This window comes from Anomaloglossus baeobatrachus, chromosome 2, assembly GCF_048569485.1.
Source record: "Anomaloglossus baeobatrachus isolate aAnoBae1 chromosome 2, aAnoBae1.hap1, whole genome shotgun sequence".
Lineage (NCBI taxonomy): Eukaryota > Metazoa > Chordata > Amphibia > Anura > Aromobatidae > Anomaloglossus > Anomaloglossus baeobatrachus.
Genome location: NC_134354.1, coordinates 472,706,897 through 472,734,190, shown reverse-complemented (window position 1 = coordinate 472,734,190; position 27,294 = coordinate 472,706,897). Strand labels below are relative to the sequence as shown.

At 45.0% G+C, this 27,294-nt stretch overlaps 1 protein-coding gene across 3 annotated transcripts in view; it reads right to left on the bottom strand.

The window, feature by feature from the left end:
• Window positions 1–10,654: 10,654 nt before the first annotated feature.
• The window catches only part of GTF2I (general transcription factor IIi), a 151,085-nt gene continuing 134,445 nt past the window's right edge, over window positions 10,655–27,294 (bottom strand). For all 3 annotated transcript variants that reach the window (XM_075336360.1, XM_075336362.1, XM_075336361.1), the window contains exons 27-33: window positions 25,437–25,520; window positions 15,696–15,879; window positions 14,995–15,023; window positions 13,422–13,463; window positions 13,192–13,221; window positions 12,924–12,984; window positions 10,655–12,846 (exon numbers count right to left, since the gene is read on the bottom strand). In XM_075336360.1, coding sequence (XP_075192475.1) covers window positions 12,935–12,984; window positions 13,192–13,221; window positions 13,422–13,463; window positions 14,995–15,023; window positions 15,696–15,879; window positions 25,437–25,520 — 419 coding nt within the window. In that variant the 3' untranslated portion in view covers window positions 10,655–12,846; window positions 12,924–12,934. The remainder of the gene's footprint in view (window positions 12,847–12,923; window positions 12,985–13,191; window positions 13,222–13,421; window positions 13,464–14,994; window positions 15,024–15,695; window positions 15,880–25,436; window positions 25,521–27,294) is intronic.

Below are 27,294 nucleotides of genomic sequence, written 5' to 3'. Positions count from 1 at the left end.
ATTGCTGCTAAACTTTTAACCCTTTTAACATCCCCCCCCCCCAAAAAAAAATGTATTTTAAAAAATGATGGCGATGTACAGTAGACATGTGGGAAATGTTATTAGCTATTTTGTGTGATATGACCATCTGTTTTCAGGGCATAAAATTTAACAGTTCTGAAATAGCAAATGTAACATTTTAGTCAATTTTTTTTTTTATATGATTTGCATTAAATTATAAAGTTATCAAAGTAAATTTACCAGTAACCTAAACTAAATTGTGTCGCTGAAGAAAAGCAGGTGAAAAGTCGTGTGAGGAAGTTAACACAGCACACATTATAGAGGTGTTATTTTTCTCTTTTAACTTTCACCAAGGTTAGGTTCACAGATATAAAGTAATCTGAGTTCTGCATCAGCGTTTCCATCTGAATCCCTGAAAGTAGATTCCATTGAAAGCTCAACAGAACCTAAACTGTGTGCAGAATTATTAGGCAAATGAGTATTTTGATCACATGATAATTTTTATACATGTCCTACTCCAAGCTGTATAAGCTTGAGAACCAACTACCAATTAAGTAAATCAGATTATGTGCATCTCTGTAATGAGGGTTTGGTGTAATGATATCAACACCCTATATAAGGTGTGCTTAATTTATTAGGCAACTTCCTTTCCTTTGGCAAAAATGGATCAGAAGAGAGATTTGACGGGCTCTGAAAAGTCCAAAATTGTGAGATGTTTTGCAGAGGGATGCAGCAGTCTTGAAATTGTGAAACTTTTGAAGAGTGATCACTGAACAATCAAGCGTTTCATGGCAAATAGCCAGCAGGGTCGCAAGAAGCATGTTGGGCAAAAAAGGTGCAAAATAACTGCCCATGAATTGAGGAAAATCAAGCGTCAAGATGCCATTTGCCACCAGTTTGGCCATATTTCAGAGCTGCAATGTTACTGGAGTATCAAAAAGCACAAGGTGTGCCATACTCGGACATGGCTAAGGTAAGGAAGGCTGAAAAACGACCACCTTTGAACAAGAAACAGAAGATAAAATGTCAAGACTGGGCCAAGAAATATCTGAAGACTGATTTTTGAAAGGTTTTATGGACTGATGAAAGGAGAGTGACTCTTGATGGGCCAGAGGCTGGATCAGTAAGGGGCAGAGAGCTCCAACTCAGACGCCAGCAAGGTGGAGGTGGGGTACTGATATGGGCTGGTATCATCAAAGATGAACTTGTGGGATCTTTTTGGGTTGAGGATGGAGTGAAGCTCAACTCCCAGACCTACTGCCAATTTCTGGAAGACATATATAATAATATACTGCACTCTCTTAGTTAGGAACCAAACAGACTAGTTTATTAAGTGGATGCTAATTTTCTTTATCGTTCCTTATGGGAGACCCAAACCATGGGTGTATAGCTTCTGCCTCCGGAGGACACACAAAGTACTACACTCAAACGTGTAGCTCCTCCCTCCGGGCTATATACACCCCCTGGATGACAATCTACCCAGTTCAATGCTTTGTGTTTCAGGAGGATCACACACTTGCATTCTCTGATATTTTTTATTTTATTTTTAAAGATTTGGAAGAAAAGCGGGTCCAGTCTGGACTCCCGGCATGTCCCTTCACACCCCACTCTGTCGGCGGTGCTGTTAAGGTTGACTTTATAAGGCTGGAGCCTTCACATGCCGCGCTCCTTCACATCCTCTGAGAGGCTCTGGGTTGAAGTGGGAGCTTCCACGGTCCTCTCTGGTTGCAGAAGACCGGTCTCCATCCGCAGCCCTGTCTGGTTCCTGCTGGAAGGAGCGTTTAACCCCCACTCAGGGACTGGCCCTGCGTCTCAAAAGCTAAGTATTGAGACGTTTTTCAGGGGTCCCGGGTACTTTTATTAGGGGGACAGTATGTGTTTTAGCGTTACTGTAAATTCCGGCCGGTTCTGGGGGTTTCCCCTGAGAACCGCGCCGAAGGTGCCTGCTCGTCGGCCGCATTTTAAAATCTAGGCCCCGGCTTCAGTTTGGGCCTAGTTTCGGTTTCGGCTTCTGTGCATGTTTTGCATACAGCGCCGCCCACCGCCCGACCAGCAGAGGGGAGGGCACTCCTCTCTGGGGAGATGTCCCCTCCCCTGTATCTCTCCCTGTATCTCTCTGCCCTCCGTTTTTCCCGCTCTTGGGCTTATACACGCCCCCCCTCCTTCTCCCAGCGCCATTTTCTCAGCGTTCTTACACTGGAAGGCGCTGGATGCTGCAGCTGCATACTGTTAGGAAGGCTGACGCTTCACAGGGTCTTTGAGCTGTGGAATCCGGAGGGCACACAGAGAGCGGGCTGGTAAGCCACAACCTTCGGTTGTGGACTTTTATTACACTCTCAGGGTATTCTACAGGAGTGTATTCTTGCTGCAGAGCTTCCACCTCAGCAGCATGTCTGTCACCCGAAGCAAGGCTGCAAACATGTACGCTATATGCACTGCATGTAAGCTCATTCTGCCAGAGCCAAGCACATACCCACATTGTGATGCCTGTGCTAATATGGTTGTGTCTCAGCCTGGAGCCTCCTCAGGGGTCCCTCCGGCTGCTCCGGCCCCGGTGGTTGAACCCCCGGCTTGGGTAGCTTCCTTTTCACAAGCTATTTCCCAGTCTTTTGCCGACTCCATGGGGCAGCTGTCCCGGACACTGCTGACCATGCATCAGCCCCCTTCTCAGGGTGCCTCTGCTGCTCCGAGCTCTGCAGAGCCCTCAGAGCATGTCCTAGGACCCCGTCCCCCTAAACGGAGACGCAGGGAACCTTCTCCTTCCTCGTCCCACGGCTCTGATTCACAAGCCGAGGTGCAGGGCGAGGAGGATTCGTTTACTGTGGGCTCAGACGCTACCTCTATGTACCCCATTGACTTGTCTGAGGGTGATGCGGATGTTAGTGACTTGATTGCGTCCATTAACTCCGTACTGAACCTCAACCCACAAGAGTCAGAGGAACAACCCTCTCTGGTAGAGGTACACCAGTTTACCTCTCCTAAGAAACCTAGGAGTATGTTTTTTTTAACCACTCCAGCTTTCACACCACTGTTAACAAACCCAGGGCCTGTCCTGACAAACGTTTTCCGAAGCGTAGTTCAGATGACCGTTTTCCTTTTCCACCAGAGGTGGTTAAGGAATGGGCCCAGTCCCCAAAGGTAGACCCTCCGGTGTCCAGAATCTCAGCCCGCACAGTCGTAGCTGTGGCTGATGGCACTTCTCTTAAGGATCCCACTGACCGCCAGGTTGACCTTCTGGCCAAGTCTGTATATGAGGCGGCAGGAGCCTCGTTCTCCCCGTCTTTTGCGGCTGTGTGGGCTCTTAAGGCAGTCTCTGCCTCTCTGGCGGAGATTCATTCCCTCTCCAGGGACTCTATTCCTGAGACGGATGCCTTAACTTCTCAAGCTTCGGCTTTTGCATCCTACGCCATGTCTGCCATCCTGGAGGCTTCTCACCGCACGGCGGTGGCCTCCGCTAACTCCCTCGCGATCCGCAGGATCTTGTGGCTTCGAGAGTGGAAAGCAGACGCTTCCTCTAAGAAGTACCTTACGAGTCTCCCTTTTGCTGGGTCCCGGCTGTTTGGGGAACAGCTGGATTACATAATTAAGGAAGCTACTGGCGGGAAGAGTACTTCCTTGCCACAAACTAAAGCCAAGAAACCTGTCCAGGGCAGGAACCAATCGAGGTTTCGTTCCTTTCGTTCCTCTAACTGGTCATCCTCTACGCCCTCGGCCTCGTCCACTACCGCAGCCAAGGATCGTAAATCCAACTGGCGCGCAAAGCCGCGTCCTCAAAAGACCGGAGGAGCCGCTGCCACTAAGGCAGCCTCCTTGTGACTATCTGGCCGCGCCAGCAACGTCCTTGGTCGGTGGCAGGCTCTCCCACTTTGGCGACGTGTGGTTGCAACACGTCTCCGATCAGTGGGTGCGGGATATCATCTCCCACGGCTACAGGATAGAATTTTCTTCCAGCCCGCCAAACAGATTTTTTTCTGTCCACCCCCCCTGCTCCAAAGCCGCCGCCTTCTCTCAGGCCGTGGCATCCCTGCAGGCCAACGGTGTAATTGTTCCGGTTCCCGCCCGGGAACGGTTCAGCGGTTTCTACTCAAACCTCTTTCTAGTCCCAAAAAAAGGACGGTTCCTTCCGACCCATCCTGGACCTCAAGCTTCTCAACAAGCATGTTCAGGTGCGGCACTTTCGCATGGAATCTCTGAGATCGGTCATTGCCTCAATGACCCAAGGAGATTTTTTGGCATCCATCAACATCAGAGATGCCTATCTGCATGTGCCTATTGCGGTTTCACACCAGCGTTGGCTACGCTTTGCGATCGGAGAGGAACATTTCCAATTCGTGGCTCTCCCCTTCGGCTTAGCCACAGCCCCTCGAGTATTCACCAAGGTCATGGCAGCAGTGGTTGCGGTCCTGCACCTCCAGGGGTTGGCAGTGATTCCTTACCTGGACGACCTTCTAGTCAAGGCCTCATCCAGTGCAGACTGCCAGCGGAGTGTCTCTCTCACTCTCGCCACGCTAGTTCAGTTCGGGTGGCTTGTCAACCTGCCCAAGTCCACTCTGACCCCGACCCAGGTGCTTTTGTACCTAGGGATGCAATTCGAGACTCTGCCGGCACTTGTCAAGTTGCCCTTAGTCAAACAGCAGTCCCTTCGTCTGGCGGTGCGCTCTCTGCTGAGGCACCGCCGTCATTCCATCAGACACCTCATGCAGGTGCTGGGTCAGATGGTGGCGTCCATGGAAGCGGTTCCCTTTGCCCAGTTCCATCTGCGTCCCCTGCAGCTGGACATTCTCCGCTGTTGGGACAAGCGGATCTCTTCCTTGCACAGGCAGGTGGTTCTGTCGTCACAGACCAGGAGCTCCCTTCAGTGGTGGCTTCGGCCCCTCTCTCTGTCACAGGGACGCTCCTTCCTGACTCCGTCCTGGGTGATCCTCACCACGGATGCCAGCCTCTCCGGTTGGGGAGCAGTATTTCTCCATCACCGAGCACAGGGCACTTGGACTCCGTCCGAATCAGCCCTCTCGATCAATGTGCTGGAGATCAGAGCTGTGTTTCTACCTCTCCTAGCCTTTCACCACCTGTTGGCGGGCAGGCACATTCGAGTTCAGTCGGACAACGCGACAGCGGTTGCCTACATCAATCACCAGGGCGGAACTCACAGCCGTCTGGCGATGTTGGAGGTTCAACGAATCCTCCAGTGGACGGAGGACTCCAAGTCCACCATATCTGCAGTCCACATCCCAGGCGTGGAAAACTGGGAGGCCGATTACCTCAGCCGTCAAACCGTGGACAGCGGCGAGTGGGCCCTGCATCCGTCAGTGTTCAGATCAATCTGCCGCAAGTGGGGCACTCCGGAAGTGGATCTAATGGCATCCCGGCACAACAACAAGGTTCCGGTTTACGTGGCTCGCTCCCACGATCCTCAAGCCTTCGCAGCAGACGCACTGGTTCAAGATTGGTCTCAGTTCCGTCTGGCCTATGTGTTTCCCCCTCTAGCGCTCTTGCCCAGGGTTCTGCGCAAGATCAGAATGGAGGGCCGTCGAGTCATACTCATTGCTCCGGACTGGCCCAGGCGAGCTTGGTACCCAGACCTGCTCCGTCTGTCCGTAGAGGTGCCGTGGCATCTCCCGGACCGCCCAGACCTTCTCTCTCAAGGTCCGTTCTTCCGCCAGAATTCTGCGGCTCTCAGATTGACGGCGTGGCTCTTGAGTCCTGGATCCTGACGGCTTCAGGCATCCCCTCTGAGGTCATCTCCACCATGACTCAGGCTCGGAAGTCTTCCTCGGCCAAGATTTACCACAGGACTTGGAGGATTTTCCTGTCCTGGTGTCGCTCTTCCGACCATGCTCCTTGGCCGTTCTCCTTGCCGACCATCCTGTCTTTTCTACAGTCCGGTCTACAGCTAGGACTGTCCCTCAATTCCCTCAAGGGACAGGTGTCGGCTCTGTCGGTATTGTTCCAGTGGCGTATCGCCCGACTGGCTCAGGTGCGCACCTTCATGCAGGGCGCATCTCACATCATTCCTCCTTACCGGCGGCCCTTGGATCCCTGGGACCTTAATCTGGTCCTCACGGCCTTACAGAAACCCCCCTTTGAGCCTCTCAGGGAGGTTCCCTTGTTTAGACTTTCACAGAAAGTTGTTTTTCTAGTAGCCATAACTTCTCTCAGGAGAGTTTCTGATTTGGCTGCGCTCTCTTCGGAATCCCCCTTTTTGGTGTTTCACCAAGACAAGGTGGTTCTTCGTCCGTCTCCGGACTTTCTCCCTTAGGTGGTGTCTCCTTTCCACCTTAACCAGGACATTTCATTGCCTTCTCTTTGTCCGGCCCCTGTGCATCGCTTTGAAAAGGCGTTGCATACCTTGGATTTGGTGCGGGCGCTCCGAATCTATGTGTCACGCACCGCCGTTTTTAGGCGGTGCACCTCACTTTTTGTGCTAACCACTGGTCAGCGCAAGGGTCTCGCTGCTTCTAAACCGACCCTAGCTCGTTGGATCAGGTCGGCTATCACCGATGCCTACCAGTGTTCTCAGGTGCCTCCCCCACCAGGGATTAAGGCGCACTCGACCAGAGCTGTCGGTGCCTCCTGGGCTTTCAGGCACCAGGCTACGGCTCAGCAGCTTTGTCAGGCTGCCACGTGGTCCAGTCTGCACACTTTTTCGAAGCACTACCAAGTGCATGCTCATGCTTCGGCAGATGCGAGCTTGGGCAGACGCATTCTTCAGGCGGCTGTCGCCCATTTGTGAAGTTAGGTTTTGCCTACTTCTCAGTTTGGTTTATTTCCCACCCATGGACTGCTTTGGAACGTCCCATGGTTTGGGTCTCCCATAAGGAACGATAAAGAAAAAGAGAATTTTGTTTACTTACCGTAAATTCTTTTTCTTATAGTTCCGACATGGGAGACCCAGCACCCTCCCTGTTGCCTGTTGGCAGTTTTTTTGTTCCGTGTGTTTCACCGGCTGTTGTTAGTAGTCAGAGTTCCGGTTATTCCGAGTTTTACTCTCTCTACTTATGGGTGGATGTCCTCCTTCAGCTTTTGCACTGAACTGGGTAGATTGTCATCCAGGGGGTGTATATAGCCCGGAGGGAGGAGCTACACGTTTGAGTGTAGTACTTTGTGTGTCCTCCGGAGGCAGAAGCTATACACCCATGGTTTGGGTCTCCCATGTCGGAACTATAAGAAAAAGAATTTACGGTAAGTAAACAAAATTCTCATTTTTTTATTGCTTGTTTAAGACAAAAAAATTCAAATGACTGGACATAAATAGCGACAATTGAAAAACGTTTCGGTCCTTTCCTGGACCTTGGTCACATATCGCCATCTTATCTGTATGCTTAATTAACAGTTGAACATTTTTTTTGGTTTGTAGCTCTCCTGTGCGAGGCAGCAATGATTGGTACCAGTGGTGATCACTATACTAGAAGCTCCAATGGGGAGAGACGTGGTTAGTGTATTGACTACGGTGAAGTCCTGTGTCATAATCGGGTTATAGCGTTTTCTTGTAGGTTCTCGGGGTTTGTACAAAAAGAGAATTGATTCTAGGGAGTTGCCCTGTTCGATCTCAGTTCCCAGTAAATGGTGGAGATGATACAATGCAGTACGTGTAACGTTTATCCCTGAATGAATGTAAAAATCCAGTGGTAGCACTGATCTGCAATAATATGGGATCTGCTGTATCAGTTCTCCTAATTGTAGATAGTTACCTGGTTGGTTTTCAAATCCCGGATTTGAAAGTTTCTATGGTGTCACAGTAGCCTGTGAAGGGTTAATCTGGTAAGAAAAACTCTTTTGGAAAAACCTCTCTGTGAAGAAAAGTTGCTTTGTAGATTCTGCTGTTTGTTTAAGGTAGAAGAAAACCAGCTCCCTGGGGAAATCCCTGAGTAAATGGTAGCCTTTAGTAGAACGCTTGTGTAGTGTGTCCCCTCTTGAGCGATGGCCGGTGTGCCTGCGATTCGCCGTCCTACATCCCTCCTTTAAGATCGACTGTCCCAGGCCGATATTCACTCTGCAAGACACGTAGCATCCTGCCATTTTCTTCACCTAACACGTATTACACCCTTTACAATTTTACCACTTACATTTTCAAATATTCCGCTTACCAGGTAGACTTCAGACTGGGGCTCTACACAATTGCACATAGTACCTGACACACCCCGCACAACTTACATTGTCAACATTTCTTACACCAAATAAAAAACATTTTCCTATTCTCCCTTTCACTGGGTAGGCTCCAGGCCACCATGGGGCTTGGGGCTTCACACAAAGACTCAATATACCCCAACACTGTTGTATTTTAATATTAAACATTTTTTTTTATTATACATCCTGGATGGCTGGACCACCCTAGCCCGGCCATGGAAAAACAACCTGGTCACACGACCGTTAACGACTCAGGAGTCCGTTCGTGACTAGACTCTTGGGGCCAACACCGCTCCCCGTGTCCCCTTCTTTCAACAGAGTTCGGGATCTTGCTGCCTCCCTCCTTGAGGGAGGACAGTCCCGCCATAAACTGCCCTTAACATGCTGTGGACACAACAGGCGTCATTCTTTTAACCATGGTGCAACAGGCGCCGCACACATCCGTTTTTTTCCTGGGCCAGCCTACTTTGGCTCTTCCATTCGCATATAAACTGCCGAATGGGCAAAATGGACAAAGCCCTTCTAGAACAGCTGCTTCCCGAGGTACAGGCCCGGGTACATTGAGGCTCAGCGACGGGAAGGAAGCCTGCGCAGGTGGGGCAGCTTAAGGGCCTCCGGTATAAGCGGGCAGTATAAGTGGCAGTGTGATGCCCCTGAACTAGTCAGGGTGTCACAGGGTACTGCACTCTCTATCCTTAGGTGCAGGACTCAACCCCTCATGGTTCCGGGATCCTGACTTTTGGTGTTGCTCCATCAGCATTCAAATTCTAGTCACCTTACACCACACCCTGTCAAGCACACCAGTGGGTGGTCTAGTTGGAATAGGGCCACCCGCCTAGGGGTCAGGCAGACTTAGGTGAGTTCAGTGTCAGCTTTCAGTGAGAGAGGAGCTGAAGTGGCAGCTCCTGGGGATCTGGGAGAGGAGTTGAGTGGTAGCCCTCAGAGAGTGAAGAGCTAGAGGGAATTGGAGCTCCCTGGGAGACGTTGGCTAGGTCGCAGACGGTGGTCCGGGACTGGAGGAGTCGGAGACCCGGTCGCAGGGTATTAGGGAAAGGAGCCAGACTTGGTTTAGGAGAACGGTTGGCACCGGAGTACCAGGTAACCGAACTGGTACCGAGCACGGCGGGGTACTGGACCCTAGATCAGGGAGTAGCTTCACGCAACCTGATAATTAACCTGTGGAGGACAGTATCTCAATGAACTGTCCCCAAGAGCTCAGCGATCGAAGGCATCAACATAACGAGAGGGATAGGGCTTTCCAACCCATGCAGCCCACTGAAATCCCAAGTGTTAGAAAAACATACCTCTGAGTCCTCTGAGATATCTGTTCCACTGTGAGTCGAGTGAGGGTGAGAAACCTATAGAGGGGGAGGGGTCTAGTCCAATTCCGTTCCACTCTATATGCCTAATAGTTAAATGAACTATACTAAAACACTGGCTAGATGACCGGGTATCTGAATTTGGCAATATTATCGGGCAGCTTAAAGCCTTACTCAATCTAGAATGGTGAGAGGCAGAATGAAGCAAGGAATTAAAATATTCATAACTAAATGGAAGGCATTTTTACTGTGCTATCACACTGAAGCAGAAGTAATTAACTACCGTATATGACACTGTTCAGATTAACAACATGGTATTTACTGGAGGACATAAGTGGATCGTTGGGAAAGCTGAAAGTACCCATGGATACTTAGACAGAGGAAGAACCTAGGCTGAAAAAAATATAAGGAATTGGTGAAGATGTTCACGGGGGGAAGTGAACCGCTTCTAAAATGCCAGAAAAGAAGCTAGCTGCATGGGTTGGGTTGGGTTGGGTTGGGGAGGGGGGGGGAGAGGATTGTCGGGGGGGTCAGGGAAGTTCAAGGTTGTGGATTTATAGATTAAATAGAGAAAACACAAATGAGTGGATAATGTCATTATAATCCTGTTGTGATAACTGTCTATCTCTTGTAGATGTTAAAATATGTAAAGCAATAAAAATTATTGGAAAAAAAAATGCGAATTGTAACCCAGACCTTCTCGTCTAATATCAGTACCTGATCTCAAATGACAAATGGCTAAAGTGGAACACATTCCGACAGTCACACAAAAACCTGTGGAAAATCTTAACAGAAAAAGAGGAGCTACATTATGACAGATAAAGATCTGGTGAATAATTGTACAGTGGAAGTGCAGCATAATTAACTTTTCACATACAAAATACCACAACACAAATATATATATAACGTGGCTTTCAAGACCTTTAGGTTCAAAGTTCTATGAAGGACCTGCATATGGCTTATTTCATTGGTTGCCAAACTGTGTCCACTCCTTTCTTTATCACTAACTTTTACATTCAGATTTACTTCCTTCAGCAAGAACCCCAAAATTACCTTCAGATTGGTACCTCTAGTTTGGCTGATATGAGCTCATTTGCATACATGCATAGTGTGTGAAAACAAAACATTACATAACAGGAAAAAAACAAGGAAGGAATCATTATGAATTAAGGAAAAAGAATGCAACACACTTAGAAAAGTATTTATTAGTGGATTGTAATAGTTAACATGGGGTGGGTCTTAGCACAGTACATTTAAAGACAGCCATGAAAGGCAAACGGTAGACAGTTAATATTAGAGACATTATCCCACTAAGAATGCTGCTGCTTTTGAAAGTCAAAGTTAAAGGGGTACTCCTGGGAAACAAATTATTCTAATGGGCATACCTTCATAAATAAATAAGCTGACAATAGTGTTTCTGATCCTGACAGTATGTGCTATTCAGTATGATGCTGGAGCTGCTCCTCAGTGTTCCCCCTCATTTCTGGGACATTATGTTACAGATCAGTTGGCATGGCCTGCGATTGGTTTCTAGTAACAGCCAACTCCCTGATATCATTCCCTTTCATGCACTCCGAGATCAGGGAGCATGGCCAGCCCCTGCCAAGCTGCAGTAATTGTATCTGTGCTCTGCCTGCCCTCCCTTTCCCCTCTCCACTTGAGATCCACGCCTTCTAATTTCACAGCTTCTTTAATTCAGTCATATTGTCTCTCTTCGCTCCTGTACATGTTATGCAGAAGCTGCAAATACAGACTGCGAACCACTGTTGGACAAGCCATGACAGTACATAATACTAAGTATATCGGGTTACTAAGCAAAGCGCTTTGCTTAGTTACACGATATTTAACCTGGCTACGTGTGCAGGGAGCCAGCGCTGGCAGCCTGTAAGCGGTGTACGCTGGTAATCAGGGTAAATATCGGGTAACCAAGCAAAGCGCTTTACTTAGTTACCCGATATTTACCATGGTTACCAGCATACGCTGCTTACACAGAGTCGGTGCTCGTTGCTCTCCCGCCGTCAAAAACGCCAATGTGTGCTGCACAGCGGGAGACCAACGAGCAAAAAATGAACCAGAACAGTGTGTAACGATCAGCGATTTCACAGCAGGGGCCAGGTCGCTCCTTAGTGTCACACACAGCGAGATCGCTGATGAGGTCACTGGTACGTCACAAAACCTGTGATCTCGCTATGTGAGAAGTACCCCTTAGCTATCTTTGGTTTATGTTCATTGTGGTACACACCATGCATAATGCCAAACAGCACAGTGACTATTTTTCACACTATAAATATGCAGACTGACTGATTACAAAATAAGGCTGCTTTACACGTTACAATTAATCGTGCGATCGCATTTGCGATCGCACCCGCCCCCATCATTTGTGCGGCACGGGTAATTTCTTGCCCGTGTCGCACAATGCTGTAACCCCCCCCCGTCACACGTACTTACCTTCCAAACGACCTCGCTGTGGGCGGCGAACATGCACTTCCTGAAGGGGTGGGACGTTTGGCGTCATAGCAACGTCACGCAGCGACTGGCCAATAGAAGCGGAGGGGCGGAGATGAGCGGGACGTAAACATCCCGCCCACCTCCTTCCTTCAGCATTGCCGGTGGTTGCAGGTAAGCTGCAGTTCATCGTTCCCGGGGTGTCACACGGAGTGATGTGTGCTACCTCGGGAACAATGAACAACAGGACGTTCGATTTTTAGAAAATGAGCGACGTGTCAACGATGAACGAGAAGGTAAGTATTTCTGCTCGTTCATAGCTGTCATACGCTACGATATCACTAACAATGCCGGATGTGCGTCACTTACGACGTGACCCCGTCGACATCTCGTTAGATATATCGTAGCGCTTTAGAAGAAAACCGTGATGTTAATTATTAGCCACAGATTAGTTTAACATGTCCATATAATCAAATAATTTTTTATATTTTCTAGGGGTACCATTATTTTTTCCAAGAAATTTTCATTATTTTTTTTTATTTTTTTTCTGTTGAACCACAAATCAAAAACAATGTCTGATTTCATTCATTCATTATGCATTAATTACTGCATCATTCAGTAGATTAAAACAAAATTATATTTGTCAGTTTCAAGTTATTTTAGTGACCATTGTGGGTTTTTCTTACTTTAACAGAAGGGTGTAAACAATTTTGTCCACATGTATATCTCCTTTAAAATCCTATACTTGTCCCCAGGAATACCCTTTAAAGGCCAACTATAAAGGGTTATTTCCATATTACACATTTATGCATATGCACATAAATGTTGAGATACATGAAGAAGACATGCAGTGTGTTTAAGTAAATGCACCATGTTGTTATGTCTGTAAACATTCTATAGTCTATAATTCACATTCGATCATTGAGGACATTGAGAGTTCAGTCTGGAGACCTCCCTAGAAAATAAAGCAGAAAGAATTAGTATCGGATAACCAAATGAATATCGGGAGATAATGATTCTACAATTATTTACCTTAGACACTTTCACCATGTTGGATCTGATTCCAATTTTATATTACAGTCATCTTCTAGGTCTATAAAAAATAAAATAAAAAAAAGTAACTGCTGGATATAATGTATATAATGTCTCAGTGGATAAGAATGGAAAAAGACATTTTTACATTGAAGAATATATTGTATCTGTCATCAAATGCTGTGTTTTAATTAGTATTACTTTGCATGTAGCAAGTGGGAATTCAGTTACATAACACTGTTTAATAATATCAGGAAACGTTAAATACCTTCTGCTGTATGATTCCTGTCAAAATTACCTGTTAATGAAGAAAACAACAAACTTTATAAAAAGTAAAGTCACTTTATTATCAAGTTCTTCTGGAATACCAATAATCAATACTTTTCAGCACTGACAACACAATTTTTTACTTCTGTGAATTTTATGAATTAAAATGACCTTATAGCAGCACAATTCAAAGACAGCCCTTGTAAAAATATAATAAATCAGTTATTTTACCAGATTCTGTATGTGGTTCAGACTCACTTTCCCCTGATACTTCTGAAATGCAAACAAATACCAATATAATTATCAGACATAAAACCTAATGTAAATCTGAACATGAAAGCGAAAGGTGCACGAAAATTTGCAGGTCATTACACCTATCAACATGTAAATGAGGTCAGCTTACTGACTAGTAGAGAATAGATGTTATGTATAGATTTTAGAGTTAAAATACAGAAAGAAACAACATATATAGAAGTAGGGGTGTGACATCCCAGAAGCTCTGGGCTGTGAGTATCTGTCAATCTACTGAAGCTTCCACATTCTGAGAAGAGGGGGTGTGACGTCCCAGAAGCTCCTTGCTGTAAGTATCTGTCAGTCTCCTGATGCTTCTGGATTTTGAGAAGAGGGGGTGTGACGTCCCATAAGCTCCTTGCTGTAAGTATCTGTCAGTCTCCTGATGCTTCTGCATTCTGAGAAGAGGGGGTGTGATGTCCCAGAAGCTCCTTGCTGTATCTGTCAGTCTCCTGATGCCTCTGCATTCTGAGAAGAAGGGGTGTGATGTCCCAGAAGCTCCTTGCTGTAAGTATCTGTCAGTCTCCTGATGCTTCTGCATTCTGAGAAGAGGGGGTGTGACGTTCCAGAAGCTCTGTGCTGTGAGAATCTGTCAGTCTCCTGATGCTTCTGCATTCTGAGAAGAGGGGGTGTCACGTCCCAGAAGCTCTGTGCTGTAACTATTTTTCAGTCACCTGATGCTTCTATGCAGAGAACAGGAGGCGTGGTCAAGCCCCCTCTTCTCAGACTGCGGAAGCATCAGGAGACTGACAGATACAGTATGGAGCTTCTGGAAAGTCACGCCCCCTCTTCTCAGTATGCGGAAGCATCAAAAGACTCAACGATATTGAAAGATTCCATCAACCTAAAAAATGTGGGAGGTAACTGTGATAGGTCTCCTGCAACATGTGATCCAAATGGTAACTAGCAGGCCATCAGAAATTAACTCCTGCTAGCCAGATTACTAATAAGCACACAGCTGGTCAATGTCCGAGCCTGCCTGTGCAACTCAGAAGCACCAGAGAAAGCATAGAGTGGAGTGTCAGAGTCTGACATCTGAACAGCTTCTGATGCCGCCATGACACTGTGAGTAAAGGCCCCATCACGCACAGAGATAAATCTTTGGCAGATCTGTGGTTGCAGTGAAATCATGGACATATTGTTCCATTTGTACACAGCCACAAACCTGGCACTGATTGTCCACAATTTCACTGCAACCACAGATCTGCCGCAGATTTATCTGTGTGTGTGACAGGGCCTTTAAGAGTCAAACACCATGTGGCACATATCAGATGACTTCTGATACTGCAATAATATGACAGGAAGGAGTAATAGTCAGCAAAGTATATCTAAAATTAACATGTATTCAGCAAATCTTAATGATAAATGATTTCAGGTATTTTGTAGAAGGGTGTCTTGACTCTTGACATCGAAAATAGGCAATGTTCAATAATAATGCAGCAAAAGGAAATAATTTTGTAACCAACAGAAAAATGGAACAGAGAGAAAGACCTTTTCTTAAAAATATACTCACGGTTGTTAAATACCAACCCTGGAAAAGGCCTATAAAATTAGAAAAATAAACTCATTCAGAATCAGGACTGAAAGAGAGAGACAGATATGCATCTACTGATGTACAGGTGTAATGTCACTGCAGGAACACATCGGAATGCGACTGTATTGTTGTGGCAGGTAAACTAGCACTTGATAAAAATCTGCAATAAGATCCTTACATTTAATATACAGTAAACATGGCCTTAATACATTAAAGCTGTTGTCCACTACTTGGACATCCACTTCTAAATCTGTATGTTTCTCCATTTTCTCCGATGCAGTCCTACTCATCTCTCTCTTCCTCTGGATGTATGTGATATGTCCGAAGGCGGAAAGAATGAAGCCAGTGCTGATTGGCTGCCGGGACAGCGTGATGTCACACAGTTATGTAATTTCAGGAGAGACAGTGCCGCACCGCTGGAATGGTGGCAGCACAGGAGGTGAGGATGATGGGGGAAACATACGGAATGAGGAAGGGTTGTCCGAGTAGTGAACAAACCATTACAAGTAATTCAAATATTCTGTGTTGGTTACGGTGCTGCCACATCTTTATGACGTGTAGCTTTTTTTTTTTGCCATTAGATATCAATATATTATCACGCAAAGGCCAAATTACATAAAATGCGACAAATATGAAAGATTTTGCCATGTAGTCAGCCAATCCCCTGTTGTAAAGCTCACCTTATAACTGTAAATTTGATAAATTTTGCTGAATCCAGGATTCTGCGCATTGAACTTATTTCTAGATAACTGGGGGCTTTAAATGAAACCCCTGGTGGCATCCCATCCACTACGACACATCCGGGGTTGGCGGTAATTTTCCTATAAGGAACTTTCACTGGGTAGTTCATGCCAATAGCTTCTCCTATAAAACATAGCTGATAATTTTATTTTCTATTCCGTTAACATGACATGTGCATTCCCTAAAATCCATCTCATTAAACCATTCAAGAACTAATAGGTAAAAACAAACCCATATTAGGAAGGAATAATCATTGAATAAATTACAGTTGGTATATTAAAGTAGATCCTTCATAAGACTCTAGAGCCCTAAGTTATTAGTCCAGTGTATTCCCCGCTGATAGCCATCAATCAACGCAGAGAAGGGAGCACGGGAAGAGCTCCCATCTTGAATAAACCAGACACTAAGGGGCACTTTGCACACTACGACATCGCAGGTGCGATGTCGGTAGGGTCAAATTGAAAGTGACGCACATCCGGCGTCGCAGGCGATATCGTAGTGTATAAAGCCTTTTTGATACGATTAACGAGCGCAAAATCGTCGTAATGGTATCATCGGTGTAGCGGCGGTCATTTCCATAATTTGGAAATGACCGATGTTACGATGTTGTTCCTCGTTCCAGCGGCATCACACATCGCTGTATGTGAAGCCGCAGGAGCGAGTAACATCCCCTACCTGCGTCCTGCGGCTCACGCCAGCTATGCGGAAGGAAGGAGATGGGCGGGATGTTTACATCCCGCTCATCTCCGCCCCTCCGCTTCTATTGGACGCCTGCCGTGTGACGTCGCTATGATGCCGCACGACCCGCCCCCTTAATAAGGAGGCGGTTCGCCGGCCAGAGCAACGTCGCAGGGCAGGTGAGTGCATGTGAAGCTGGCGTAGCGATATTGTTCGCTATGCCAACTATCACCATGATATTGCAGCTGTGACGGGGGTGGGGACTATCGCGCTCGGCATCGCAAGCATCGGCTTGCGATGTCGTAGTGTGCAAAGTGCCCCTAAGTGTCCTGTATGTTTCCTATGAGCCAATGGTCACAATGTGTATGTGTTCTGTGCCATTTTGGCTAATAAGAGAGCAGACCTATCCCATAACTGATTATCTTAGGAGCATCAATAACAAGAGTGAGAGAACATTACCTCTTGTTTAGTTTTGTCAGTCATACCTAAAAAAAATAAAATAGTTTTGTTTCACCATAATATATATATATATATATATATATATATATATATATGTATGTACATTACAGACCAAAAAGTTTGAACACACCTTCTCATTCAAAGAGTTTTCTTTATTTTCATGACTCTGAAAATTGTAGATTCACATTGAGGGCATCAAAACTATGAATTAACACATGTGGAATGAAATACTTAACAAAAAAGTGTGAACCATATAAGGATAAGGCTGCACATCAAACTTAGATAATGGTATAATGCCTCAAGCATATGGAAAAATATTGGAATATACAATGAAAAATGCTTGCTAATTTGAACATGTGAATAATGAATTGCATACCTGCCATGAATATTAGGAAAAAGGAGATATTTAGCAATCGCATTGATTAATGTAACTGAGCCCCAAGACCTCGTCAAGGTATATCTCTATATTGGGGTCCCTAGCTCTGTGACCCTAACTGTGTGTCATCTCATTGCAATTAAAAACTGCTGTGGGTGGAGAGGGGTAACTAAGGACTTTCTTATATAGGAGATGGAAAAAACATGGCCGAAAGGGGCAGAGCTGTGTTCACATTCAGAAAAAAAACTACATATAACTGAAGTGAGCACTAATATATATATATATTATGAGTGCTCAGTTACATTGATCAATGCGATTGCTAAATATCTCCTTTTTCCTAATATTCATGGCAGGTATGCAATTCATTATTCACATGTTCAAATTAGCAAGTAGCATTTTTCATTGTATATTCCAATATTTTTCCATATGCTTGAGGCATTATACCATTATCTAAGTTTGATGTGCAGCCTTATCCTTATATAGTATGTATTTTTTGGCTTGCACTCATAATATATATATATTAGTGCTCACTTCAGTTATCCTATTCAGTTCATGGTGGGAACCAGGCATGTAGAGTCCATCCGTTCACCTTTTCTGCGTCGCACAAAGACACGGTGGTTGGATCCAAAGATCTCAAATTTGGACTCATCAGACCAAAGCACAGATTTACACTGGTCTCATGTCCATTCCTTGTATTCTTTAGCCCAAACAAGTCTCTTCTGCTTGTTGCCTGTCCTTAGCAGTGGTTTCCTAGCAGCTGTTTTACCATGAAGGTCTGCTGCACAAAGTCTCCTCTTAACAGTTGTTCTAGAGATGTGTCTGCTGCTAGAACTCTGTGTGGCATTGACCTGGTCTCTAATCTGAGCTGCTGTTAATCTGCGATTTCTGAGGCTGGTGCGTCGGATAAACTTATCCTCTGCAGCAGAGGTGACTCTTGGTCTTCCTTTCCTGGGGCGTTCCTCATGTGAGCCAGTTTCTTTGATGGTTTTTGCCACTGCACTTGGGGACACTTTCAAAGTTTTCCCAATTTTTCGGACTGACTGACCTTCATTTCTTAAAATAATGATGGCCATTCGTTTTTCTTTACTTAGCTGCTTTTTTCTTGCCATAATGCAAATTCTAACAGTCTATTCAGTAGGACTATTAGCTGTGTATCCACCAGACTTCTGCACAACACAACTGATGGTCCCAACCCCATTTATAAGGCAAGAAATCCCTCTTATTAAACCTGACAGGGCACACCTGTGAAGTGAAAACCATTTCCGGTGACTACCTCTTGAAGCTCATCAAGAGAATGCCAAGAGTGTGCAAAGCAGTAATCAAAGCAAAAGGTGGCTACTTTGAAGAACCTAGAATATTAGACATATTTTCAGTTGTTTCACAATTTTTTGTTAAGTATTTCATTCCACATGTGTTATTTGTTAATTCATAGTTTTGATGCCTTCACTGTGAATCTACAAGTTTCAGAGTCATGAAAATAAAGAAAACTCTTTGAATGAGAAGGTGTTTGGTCTGTACTGTATATATATATATATATATATATATATATATATATATACATATACAAACACACACACACACACACACACACACACACACACACACACACTACAGTTCAAAAGTTTAGGGTCACATAGATATTTCCTTATTTTTTAAAAGAAAGCACATTTTTTTCAATGAAGCTAACATTAAATTAAACAGAAATACAATCTATACATTGTGAATGTGATAAATGACTATTCTAGCTACAAACATCTGGTTTTGAATACAATATCTACATAGGTGTATAGAGGCCCATTTCCAACAACCACCACTCCAGTGTTCTAATTGTGTTTGCTAACTCTGTTAGAAGGCTAATGGATGTTTAGCAATCCCTTGAAAACCCTTGTGCAAGTATATTAGCACTGCTGAAAACAGTTTTAATGATTAGAGAAGCTATAAAACTGACCTTCCTTTGAGCTAGTTGAGAAATTGGAGCATTACATTTGTTGGTTCCATTAAACTCTCAAAATGGCCAGAAAAAGAGAACTCTCATGTGAAACTTGACAGTCTATTCTTCTTCTTAGAAATAAAGGATATTCCATGCGAGAAATTGCCAAGAAACTGAAAATTTCGTACAACAGTGTGTACTACTTCCTTCAGAGGAGAGCACAAACAGGCTCTAACCAGAGTAGAAAACAGTGGGAGGCCCTGATACACAACTGAGCAACAAGACAAGTACATTAGAGTCTTTTGTTTGAGAAATCGACACCCCACAGTCCTCAACTAGCAGCTTCTTTAAATAGTACCCGCAAAACACCAGTATCAACGTCTACAGTGAAGAGGCAACTCCGGGATGCTGGCCTTCAGTGCAGAGTGGCAAAGAAAAAGCCATATCTGAGACTGGCTGGTAAAAGGAAAAAATTAATATGGGCAAAAGAACACAGAAATTGGACAGAGGAAGATTGGAAAACAGTGTTATGGACAGACGAATCGAAGTTTGAGGTGTTTGGATCACACAGAAGAACATTTCTGAGACGCAGAACTACTGAAAAGATGCTGAAAGAGTGCCTGATGCCAACTGTCAAGCATGGTGGAGGTAATGTGATGGTCTGGGATTGCTTTGGTGCTGGTAAAGTGGGAGATTTGTACAATTTAAAAGGGATTTTGAATAAGAAATTTAGGATTTTTCACGGAAAAGACAAAATTGTCTCGGTGATCCAAAACTTTTGAACTGTAGTAATATATATTTTTTATATATATATATATATATATATATATATATACACGAGTATATATATATGTATATATATATCTCACAAAAAGTTAGGGATATTTGGCTTTTGGGTGACATTTTTGTAAAACATAAAGCGTTCAAGCTACAGTGATATTTTACTTTATAATTAGGGCATTTAAGTAGAAGAATGCAATGATGATTTCCTCATATCACACTGCTGAAACAAAAGCCAACAGTGTTGGTGGGTATACGCCCACAAATGTTAATGTCTCAATAACTTTTCATGTGGCCTTCAGCATCAATTTCAGCTTGACAACGACGTCTCATGCTATTCACAAGTAGAGTTATTGTCTGCTGTGACATGGCATCTCAATTTTCTTGAAGGGCCACCCTCAGGCCATTGAAGTTCCCGGGTATAAAGTTCAAAGTCTCTACACGACGACTCAGATGTGTCAATAGGTTTTTTTATAGAGATCAGGTCTGGAGAGAATGCAGGCCTCTCCAGTCACCAGCCGCTGTTCCCTAATGATGTTGTCACAATAAGCTGATGCATTATCATCCATGAAGATAAAATTAGGCCTGTGTTGTTAATGCAGAAGCACAATGACTAAACTAATGATGTTATGAAGTAGTAGGGGCTTGTTACTATACCATTCACAAAGTGTAGGGCGGTCCTGTATTGACTAGACACACCTGACCAAATAGTAAAACCACCACCAAAGTCTCGTCTAGTAACAAATGCATAACGCTCTCATTGACGTCTCCAGCATTGTTTGTGTCCAACTTCTATACCCAGCGTGAATCGACTTTCTTCAGTGAATAGCACTGAGGCCTACTGGTCCCTCGTCCAGCAAGAAAATGCTGCCTGTGTCTGGTGGGGTGGTCAGGTACCCTTGCAGGTCGTCTAGCACACAGACCTAAATGGTAAATATAATGGTAAATATTCTGACGTGACACTTAGGTGCTTCTCATCTCCCTTAAATGTGCCTTCTCATCTCCCTTAAGTCTGTCATTTATCATCCGGTTCCGAAGGGCATTGTTCACAATGAAGCGGTTCATCAGTGTGGAATGTGGCCAAAAGTAGTCCCCTTCTATGACTTTCTGTGACTAGTGCTGAGCGGGCCCGAACTGTAAACGTCCGGATCCGCGCGGTTTCCAGCGCTATCTCTGGGCCGGACCCGGACTCGGGATTCCGGGTGCACGATCCGGAATCGGCAATTAATAAAAATGAAAAAAAAAAATAAATGAGCGTTTCATACTTACCGAGACTCGGTGTCATGGTGGCATACTGCTTCCGGGTCGCGGTTTTACTTCCTGTGCTGTGCATGCAATCACACAGCTTTCCGTGTTTTCCCCGCCCACTGGCCATCCTCTCAGCTGTGATTGGTTCCTGGCTGACACACCCCCCAGCCTGTGACAACTCTGCCATGCAGTCATCGCTTATTGCGGCTCAGTAATAGGCTGCACTCAGAGCAGGCAGTCGTGCTCTATGGCTGCTCGCTCTGACATGTAGCAGAGCTGGATGTGTCTTCGCTGGATCTCCTGTGGATTACGCCGGAGCTGGAGGGCTGTATTGGGGTAATAAAGTGGTGAAGGAGGAGGCTGCTTTTGTACTTTATTCCAAATAAAGGATTTCTCTGTGTCTTGTTTATTTACTGTAATTAACAGGTTTGTGATGCGGGTATCTCACAGACGTCCGTGCAATCACAAACATAGGGTTTAATAGCAGCCATGCACTGTTATTAACCCCTGCTATTACCTTGATTGCCACCGCACCAGGGCAAATCAAGATGAGCTGATATCGCCCTGGAATGGTCACATCTAATAGAAGCGGCTATATCGGGTGACTGCGGGTTGAGAATATACCAGCCCCCAGCCGACGTTATTATGGCTGGGGATGAAAATTAGGGGGGACTGCACGTCGGTTTTTTTTTTTAATTATTTATTTAAATTTAAAAAAAACAAAACGCATGCAGTTTATCTTAGGCAGCAGTCACACTTGCGAGGGACTCCAACAAGTCTGATATCGCAGCACAGCCGCACACACATCTGACAGGAGCGTGCATGTGTTTCTAGGAACATGCACGCCCATGTTCAGACAGTGGCAGACTGTGCCGTGTGATGTCATGTCAGACCCACACACTTCTGACAGGAGCGTGCATGTGTTTCTAGGTACATGCACGCTCATGTTCAGACAGTGGCAGACTGTGCCGTGTGATGTTATGTCAGACCAGCACGAGTCTGACATTGCATCACCCGCACACACATCTGACAGGAGCGTGCATGTGTTTCTAGGTACATGCAGGCAGGCTGTGCCGTGTGATGTCATGTCAGACCCGCACGAGTCTGACATTGCATCACGCGCACACTTCTGAGGGCTCTGTAGACTTGCCTACCGCTTCCGATGCGATAGCATCGGAAGCGATATGCAAATGATCCTCTGCTGCGGGTGTCAGCTGAGGGTCATGCGACTGTGATGCGATCTTGCAATCACATCACAGGAGCGGAGAAGATAGAGGGAGCACTTTCTCCCCATCTCCTCCGCTGTCTGTCTCCACGAGCACCGGTGCGATTCCCTCGCATGACATACGGCTCACGCTGCCAGTACAACAGAGCCGAGTGTCATCAGAGTGTCCCTGCTAGAGGTCAGTGAGAGCGGACCTCTGCTGCGGGGAGCGAGCCGACACTGAGGAGGAGATGGGCTGGAGCTGCGGAGGAGAGAATGTCACAGCCCAGCCTGTCACAGCCTCTGCTCAGTCAGTAAATTACAAATGTCCACTTATATACACTTCAATTCAACTTTTACTACCACAACTTGGCATTGGTAATCACCAACCAAGAAAGAAGTGAAACCTCACCGATTAACTATGAAAATTTCAATATTTTATTTTCAAATTCATTCAATTACAAAAGACACAAGAGAGCCACCTGGGGGGGCGCATGATTCCAGATACAATATTATAATTATCCTATCCATCCTAGGCAATTTTATCACTGTATATAGCAAAATAACCAAATGACAAAAATGGCCTTACATCAAATCAGTCTGATACTAATATACACACGTGACAATCAATTTATATTGATCTATAATTGATAAGGTGGACATATACATCTGTGGGACTGAGCAACATAATATAGAAGTCATCAGACATAAAAATTAATCACATATAATTCCCATAACCACAAGTATATGTGTACCTTAAGATATATATCTCTCTTACCAATTTGTCTCTAAGATCACATGTAAATAGACTGATTACGATGTTTAAACTGCCATAGGTCTATCTATACCAAGTATAACAGTGCTATAGTTATATTCAATCACCAGGATGGAAAATTACTTACTTTCTCAAAAGCGCGTGGTGAAACGTACGTCAGGAGTGGCGGGACGCTTGATCAGACAGCTTATTGTTAAAGTAAGTAATTTTCCATCCTGGTGATTTCTATATTATGTTGCTCAGTCCCACAGATGTATATGTCCACCTTATCAATTATAGAGCAATATAAATTGATTGTCACTTGTGTATATTAGTATCAGACTGATTTGATGTAAGGCCATTTTTGTCATTTGGTTATTTTGCTATATACAGTGATAAAATTGCCTAGGATGGATAGGATAATTATAATATTGTATCTGGAATCATGCGCCCCCCAGGTGGCTCTCTTGTGTCTTTTGTAATTGAATGAATTTGAAAATAAAATATTGAAATTTTCATAGTTAATCGGTGAGGTTTCACTTCTTTCTTGGTTGGTGATTACCAATGCCAAGTTGTGGTAGTAAAAGTCTGCTCAGTCAGTGTCTACACTCACAGCTGGCAGCCGTGCTTTACGGCTGCTAGCTGTGACATGTAGCAGAGCTGGATGTGTCGCCGTGGGACGTGTGGATTACGCCGGAGGGTGTTGGGGTAATAAAGTGGTGAACGAGGACGCGTTTGTACTTTATTCTAAATAAAGGATTTTTTCTCTGTGTGTTTATTTACATTCATTTGCAGGTTTGTGATGCGGATATCTCACAGACGCCCGTGCGATCACAAACCTATTACCCCGACTGGCACCGCATCACGCCTCCGGGAAGAGCCGGTAATGTATCGGGATTGCCACATGTAATACATGCGGCAATACCGGGCGGATGCGGGCTGAAATACCAGCCCCCAGCTGGCATTACCATGGCTGGGAATGAAAATTAGGGGGGACCGAACGTCGTGTCGCCTGTGATTGGTTGCAGTCAGCTGACACACTGCCACTCAGGGTGGGGGCGTGTCTAGCTGCAACCAACACGCGCCGGTGGGTGGGCAAAACAATGAATATTGAATTGCCGGCTCCGAAAGGTAACAGTGTGACCCGGAAGGAGTGTGCCGCCATGGCAGCGCCTCGGTGAGTATGCCGCGCTCGCTCCTAGCCCCCTAGCCCCTCCACAAACATTTTTAACCTCCGGATTCCGGTCCCCTTTGACTTATATGGGCACCGGATTCCGGAGCGGACCAGACTCTTTTTTAAATCTGGCAGTGATCCGCCGGTACTGGATTATTGGCCGACCAATCAACTCTATCTGTGACTCTTCCAGGCTCTCTGTATCTCTGTTGCAACTAACTTGCTGATGACACTTTAAGCTCAGTGGTCACTTCTGTCTGAAAACATCAACATCAACTTGAAGCCTTGCAATGGCGAGGTATAGTTGATCAATTGTTAGGTGTCATATTTACCTCATGATATCAAAATGTGCACAGCATGATGAGGGGACTGTTTAAATACCAATTCTAAGTCAACCCCAAAGTTAATTGGGTGATTCATGGATGAAACACCTGTTGTGAATTTTGCCATTAAGCTCCTTGTGAGAGAACAGCAAGTTGTGCAAAAAGTTCTGAAACACTGAACAGTTGGACATGTGCATTCAAAAATTTAGAGAAGGTAGTACTAAGTTCTCCTGAAAAGGTTTGAGTGCATGTTAGGATTACCCTAAAATTTCACTTGAAAGCCAAATATTCCTATAGTTTTGTGAGTACAATTAGAAGTGAAATAGTATCGATCTCCACCTACAGAGCCCAGCCTGACTGACAGCTGCAGCTTATATTGAGCAGTGTGAGATCTCAGCAGTAGGAGTGATACCGAGGAGCTGGTAAGCAGGCAATCTGAGTGGTGACTGAGTATCAACTTACAAAAAGGATTATAGGGCCTTTCTGACATGAATTATTAAATTAAATATACTAGGTTTATAAGTTTAAGAGATTAATTTAATAATTTTGCAGCTTCTGTGTTCAAATCTGGGGACAGATCTGATTTAAATGTTGAATAGCATTGAATGCAGTCCAAAGAACTGCAATACTCTATTAGCCCAACTTATGTGGTTTCATACAGCGCTAAATTTAGTATATTAAAGGTTTGCTGTATATTATGTGTATTTTCTGTTATATTATAAAGGATAAATTAATACTATTTCTTACTGCTTACCAAATTTCCGACTAAATAGTTCATTAACGTGTTCCCTCAATTGACGAGCCTTGTCTACTTTAATTGTTTTCTCTGTGTCGATATCTACAAAGTAATATGAAAAAGACTATTAGTTGAAATATAAAATTGAAATAGTTTTGTGTATATAGTTGTGCTCAAAAGTTTACATACCCTGACAGATTTTTTGCTTTCTTGGCCGTTTTTCAGAGAATATGAATGATAACACAAAATCTTTTTTTCCACTCATGGTTAGTAGTTGGGTGAAGCCATTTAATGTCCAAATACTGTGTTTTGTCTTTTTTTACAATACGCCAAACAGCACAGAGACAAGCCTCCAAACGTTTGGAACAAGGTAGTTTGGAGTGATGAGACTAAAAGCGAACTTTTTGGCCACAACCATAAACATTACATTTGGAGAGGTGTCAACAAGGCTTATGATGAAAGGAACACCATTCCTACTGTAAAGCACGGAGGTGGATTGCTGATGACGTGGGGATGTGTGAGCTACAAAGGCACAAGAAACTTGGTTAAAGTTGAAGGAAAGATGAATGCAGCACAATATCAGTAAATACTGGAGGCATATTTGTACTTATCAGCCCGAAAACTGTGCATGGGACGTACTTGGACGTTCCAACATGACAACAATCCAAAACACAAGGCCAAGTTGACCTGTCATTGGCTACAGCAGAACAAATTGAAGGTTCCGGAGTGGCCATCTCAGTCTCCTGGCCTCAATATCATTGAGCCACTCTGGGGAGAACTCAAGCGCACAGTTCATGCAAAAAAGCCCAGTAATTTACAGGAACTGGAAGCTTTTTAACAAGAAGAATGGACAGCTTTACCAGCTGAGAAGAAGGGAATTTTGTTTACTTACCGTAAATTCCTTTTCTTCTAGCTCCTATTGGGAGACCCAGACAATTGGGTGTATAGCTTCTGCCTCCGGAGGCCACACAAAGTATTACACTTTAAAAAGTGTAACCCCTCCCCTCTGCCTATACACCCTCCCATGCATCACAGGCCCATCAGTTTTGGTGCCAAAGCAGGAAGGAGGAAACTTATAAATTGGTCTAAGGTAAACTCAATCCGAAGGATGTTCGGAGAACTGAAACCATGAACCAAAGAACAATTCAACATGAACAACATGTGTACACAAAAGAACAACAGCCCGAAGGGAACAGGGGCGGGTGCTGGGTCTCCCAATAGGAGCTAGAAGAAAAGGAATTTACGGTAAGTAAACAAAATTCCCTTCTTCTTTGTCGCTCCATTGGGAGACCCAGACAATTGGGACGTCCAAAAGCAGTCCCTGGGTGGGTAAAGAATACCTCGATAAAAAGAGCCGTAAAAACGACCCCCTCTTACAGGTGGGCAACCGCCGCCTGAAGGACTTGCCTACCTAGACTGGCATCCGCCGAAGCATAGGTATGCACCTGATCGTGTTTTGTGAAAGTGTGCAGACTCGACCAGGTAGCCGCCTGACACACCTGCTGAGCCGTAGCCTGGTGCCGCAATGCCCAGGACGCACCTACGGCTCTGGTAGAATGGGCTTTCAGCCCTGTAGGAACCGGAAGTCCAGACGAACGGTAGGCTTCAAGAATCGGTTCCTTGATCCACCGAGCCAGGGTTGACTTGGAAGCCTGCGACCCCTTACGCTGGCCAGCGACAAGGACAAAGAGCGCATCAGAACGGCGCAGGGGCGCCGTGCGAGAAATGTAGAGTCTGAGTGCTCTCACGAGATCTAACAAGTGCAAATCCTTTTCACATTGGTGAACTGGATTAGGACAAAAAGAAGGTAAGGAGATATCCTGATTGAGATGAAAAGGGGATACCACCTTAGGGAGAAATTCCGGGACCGGACGCA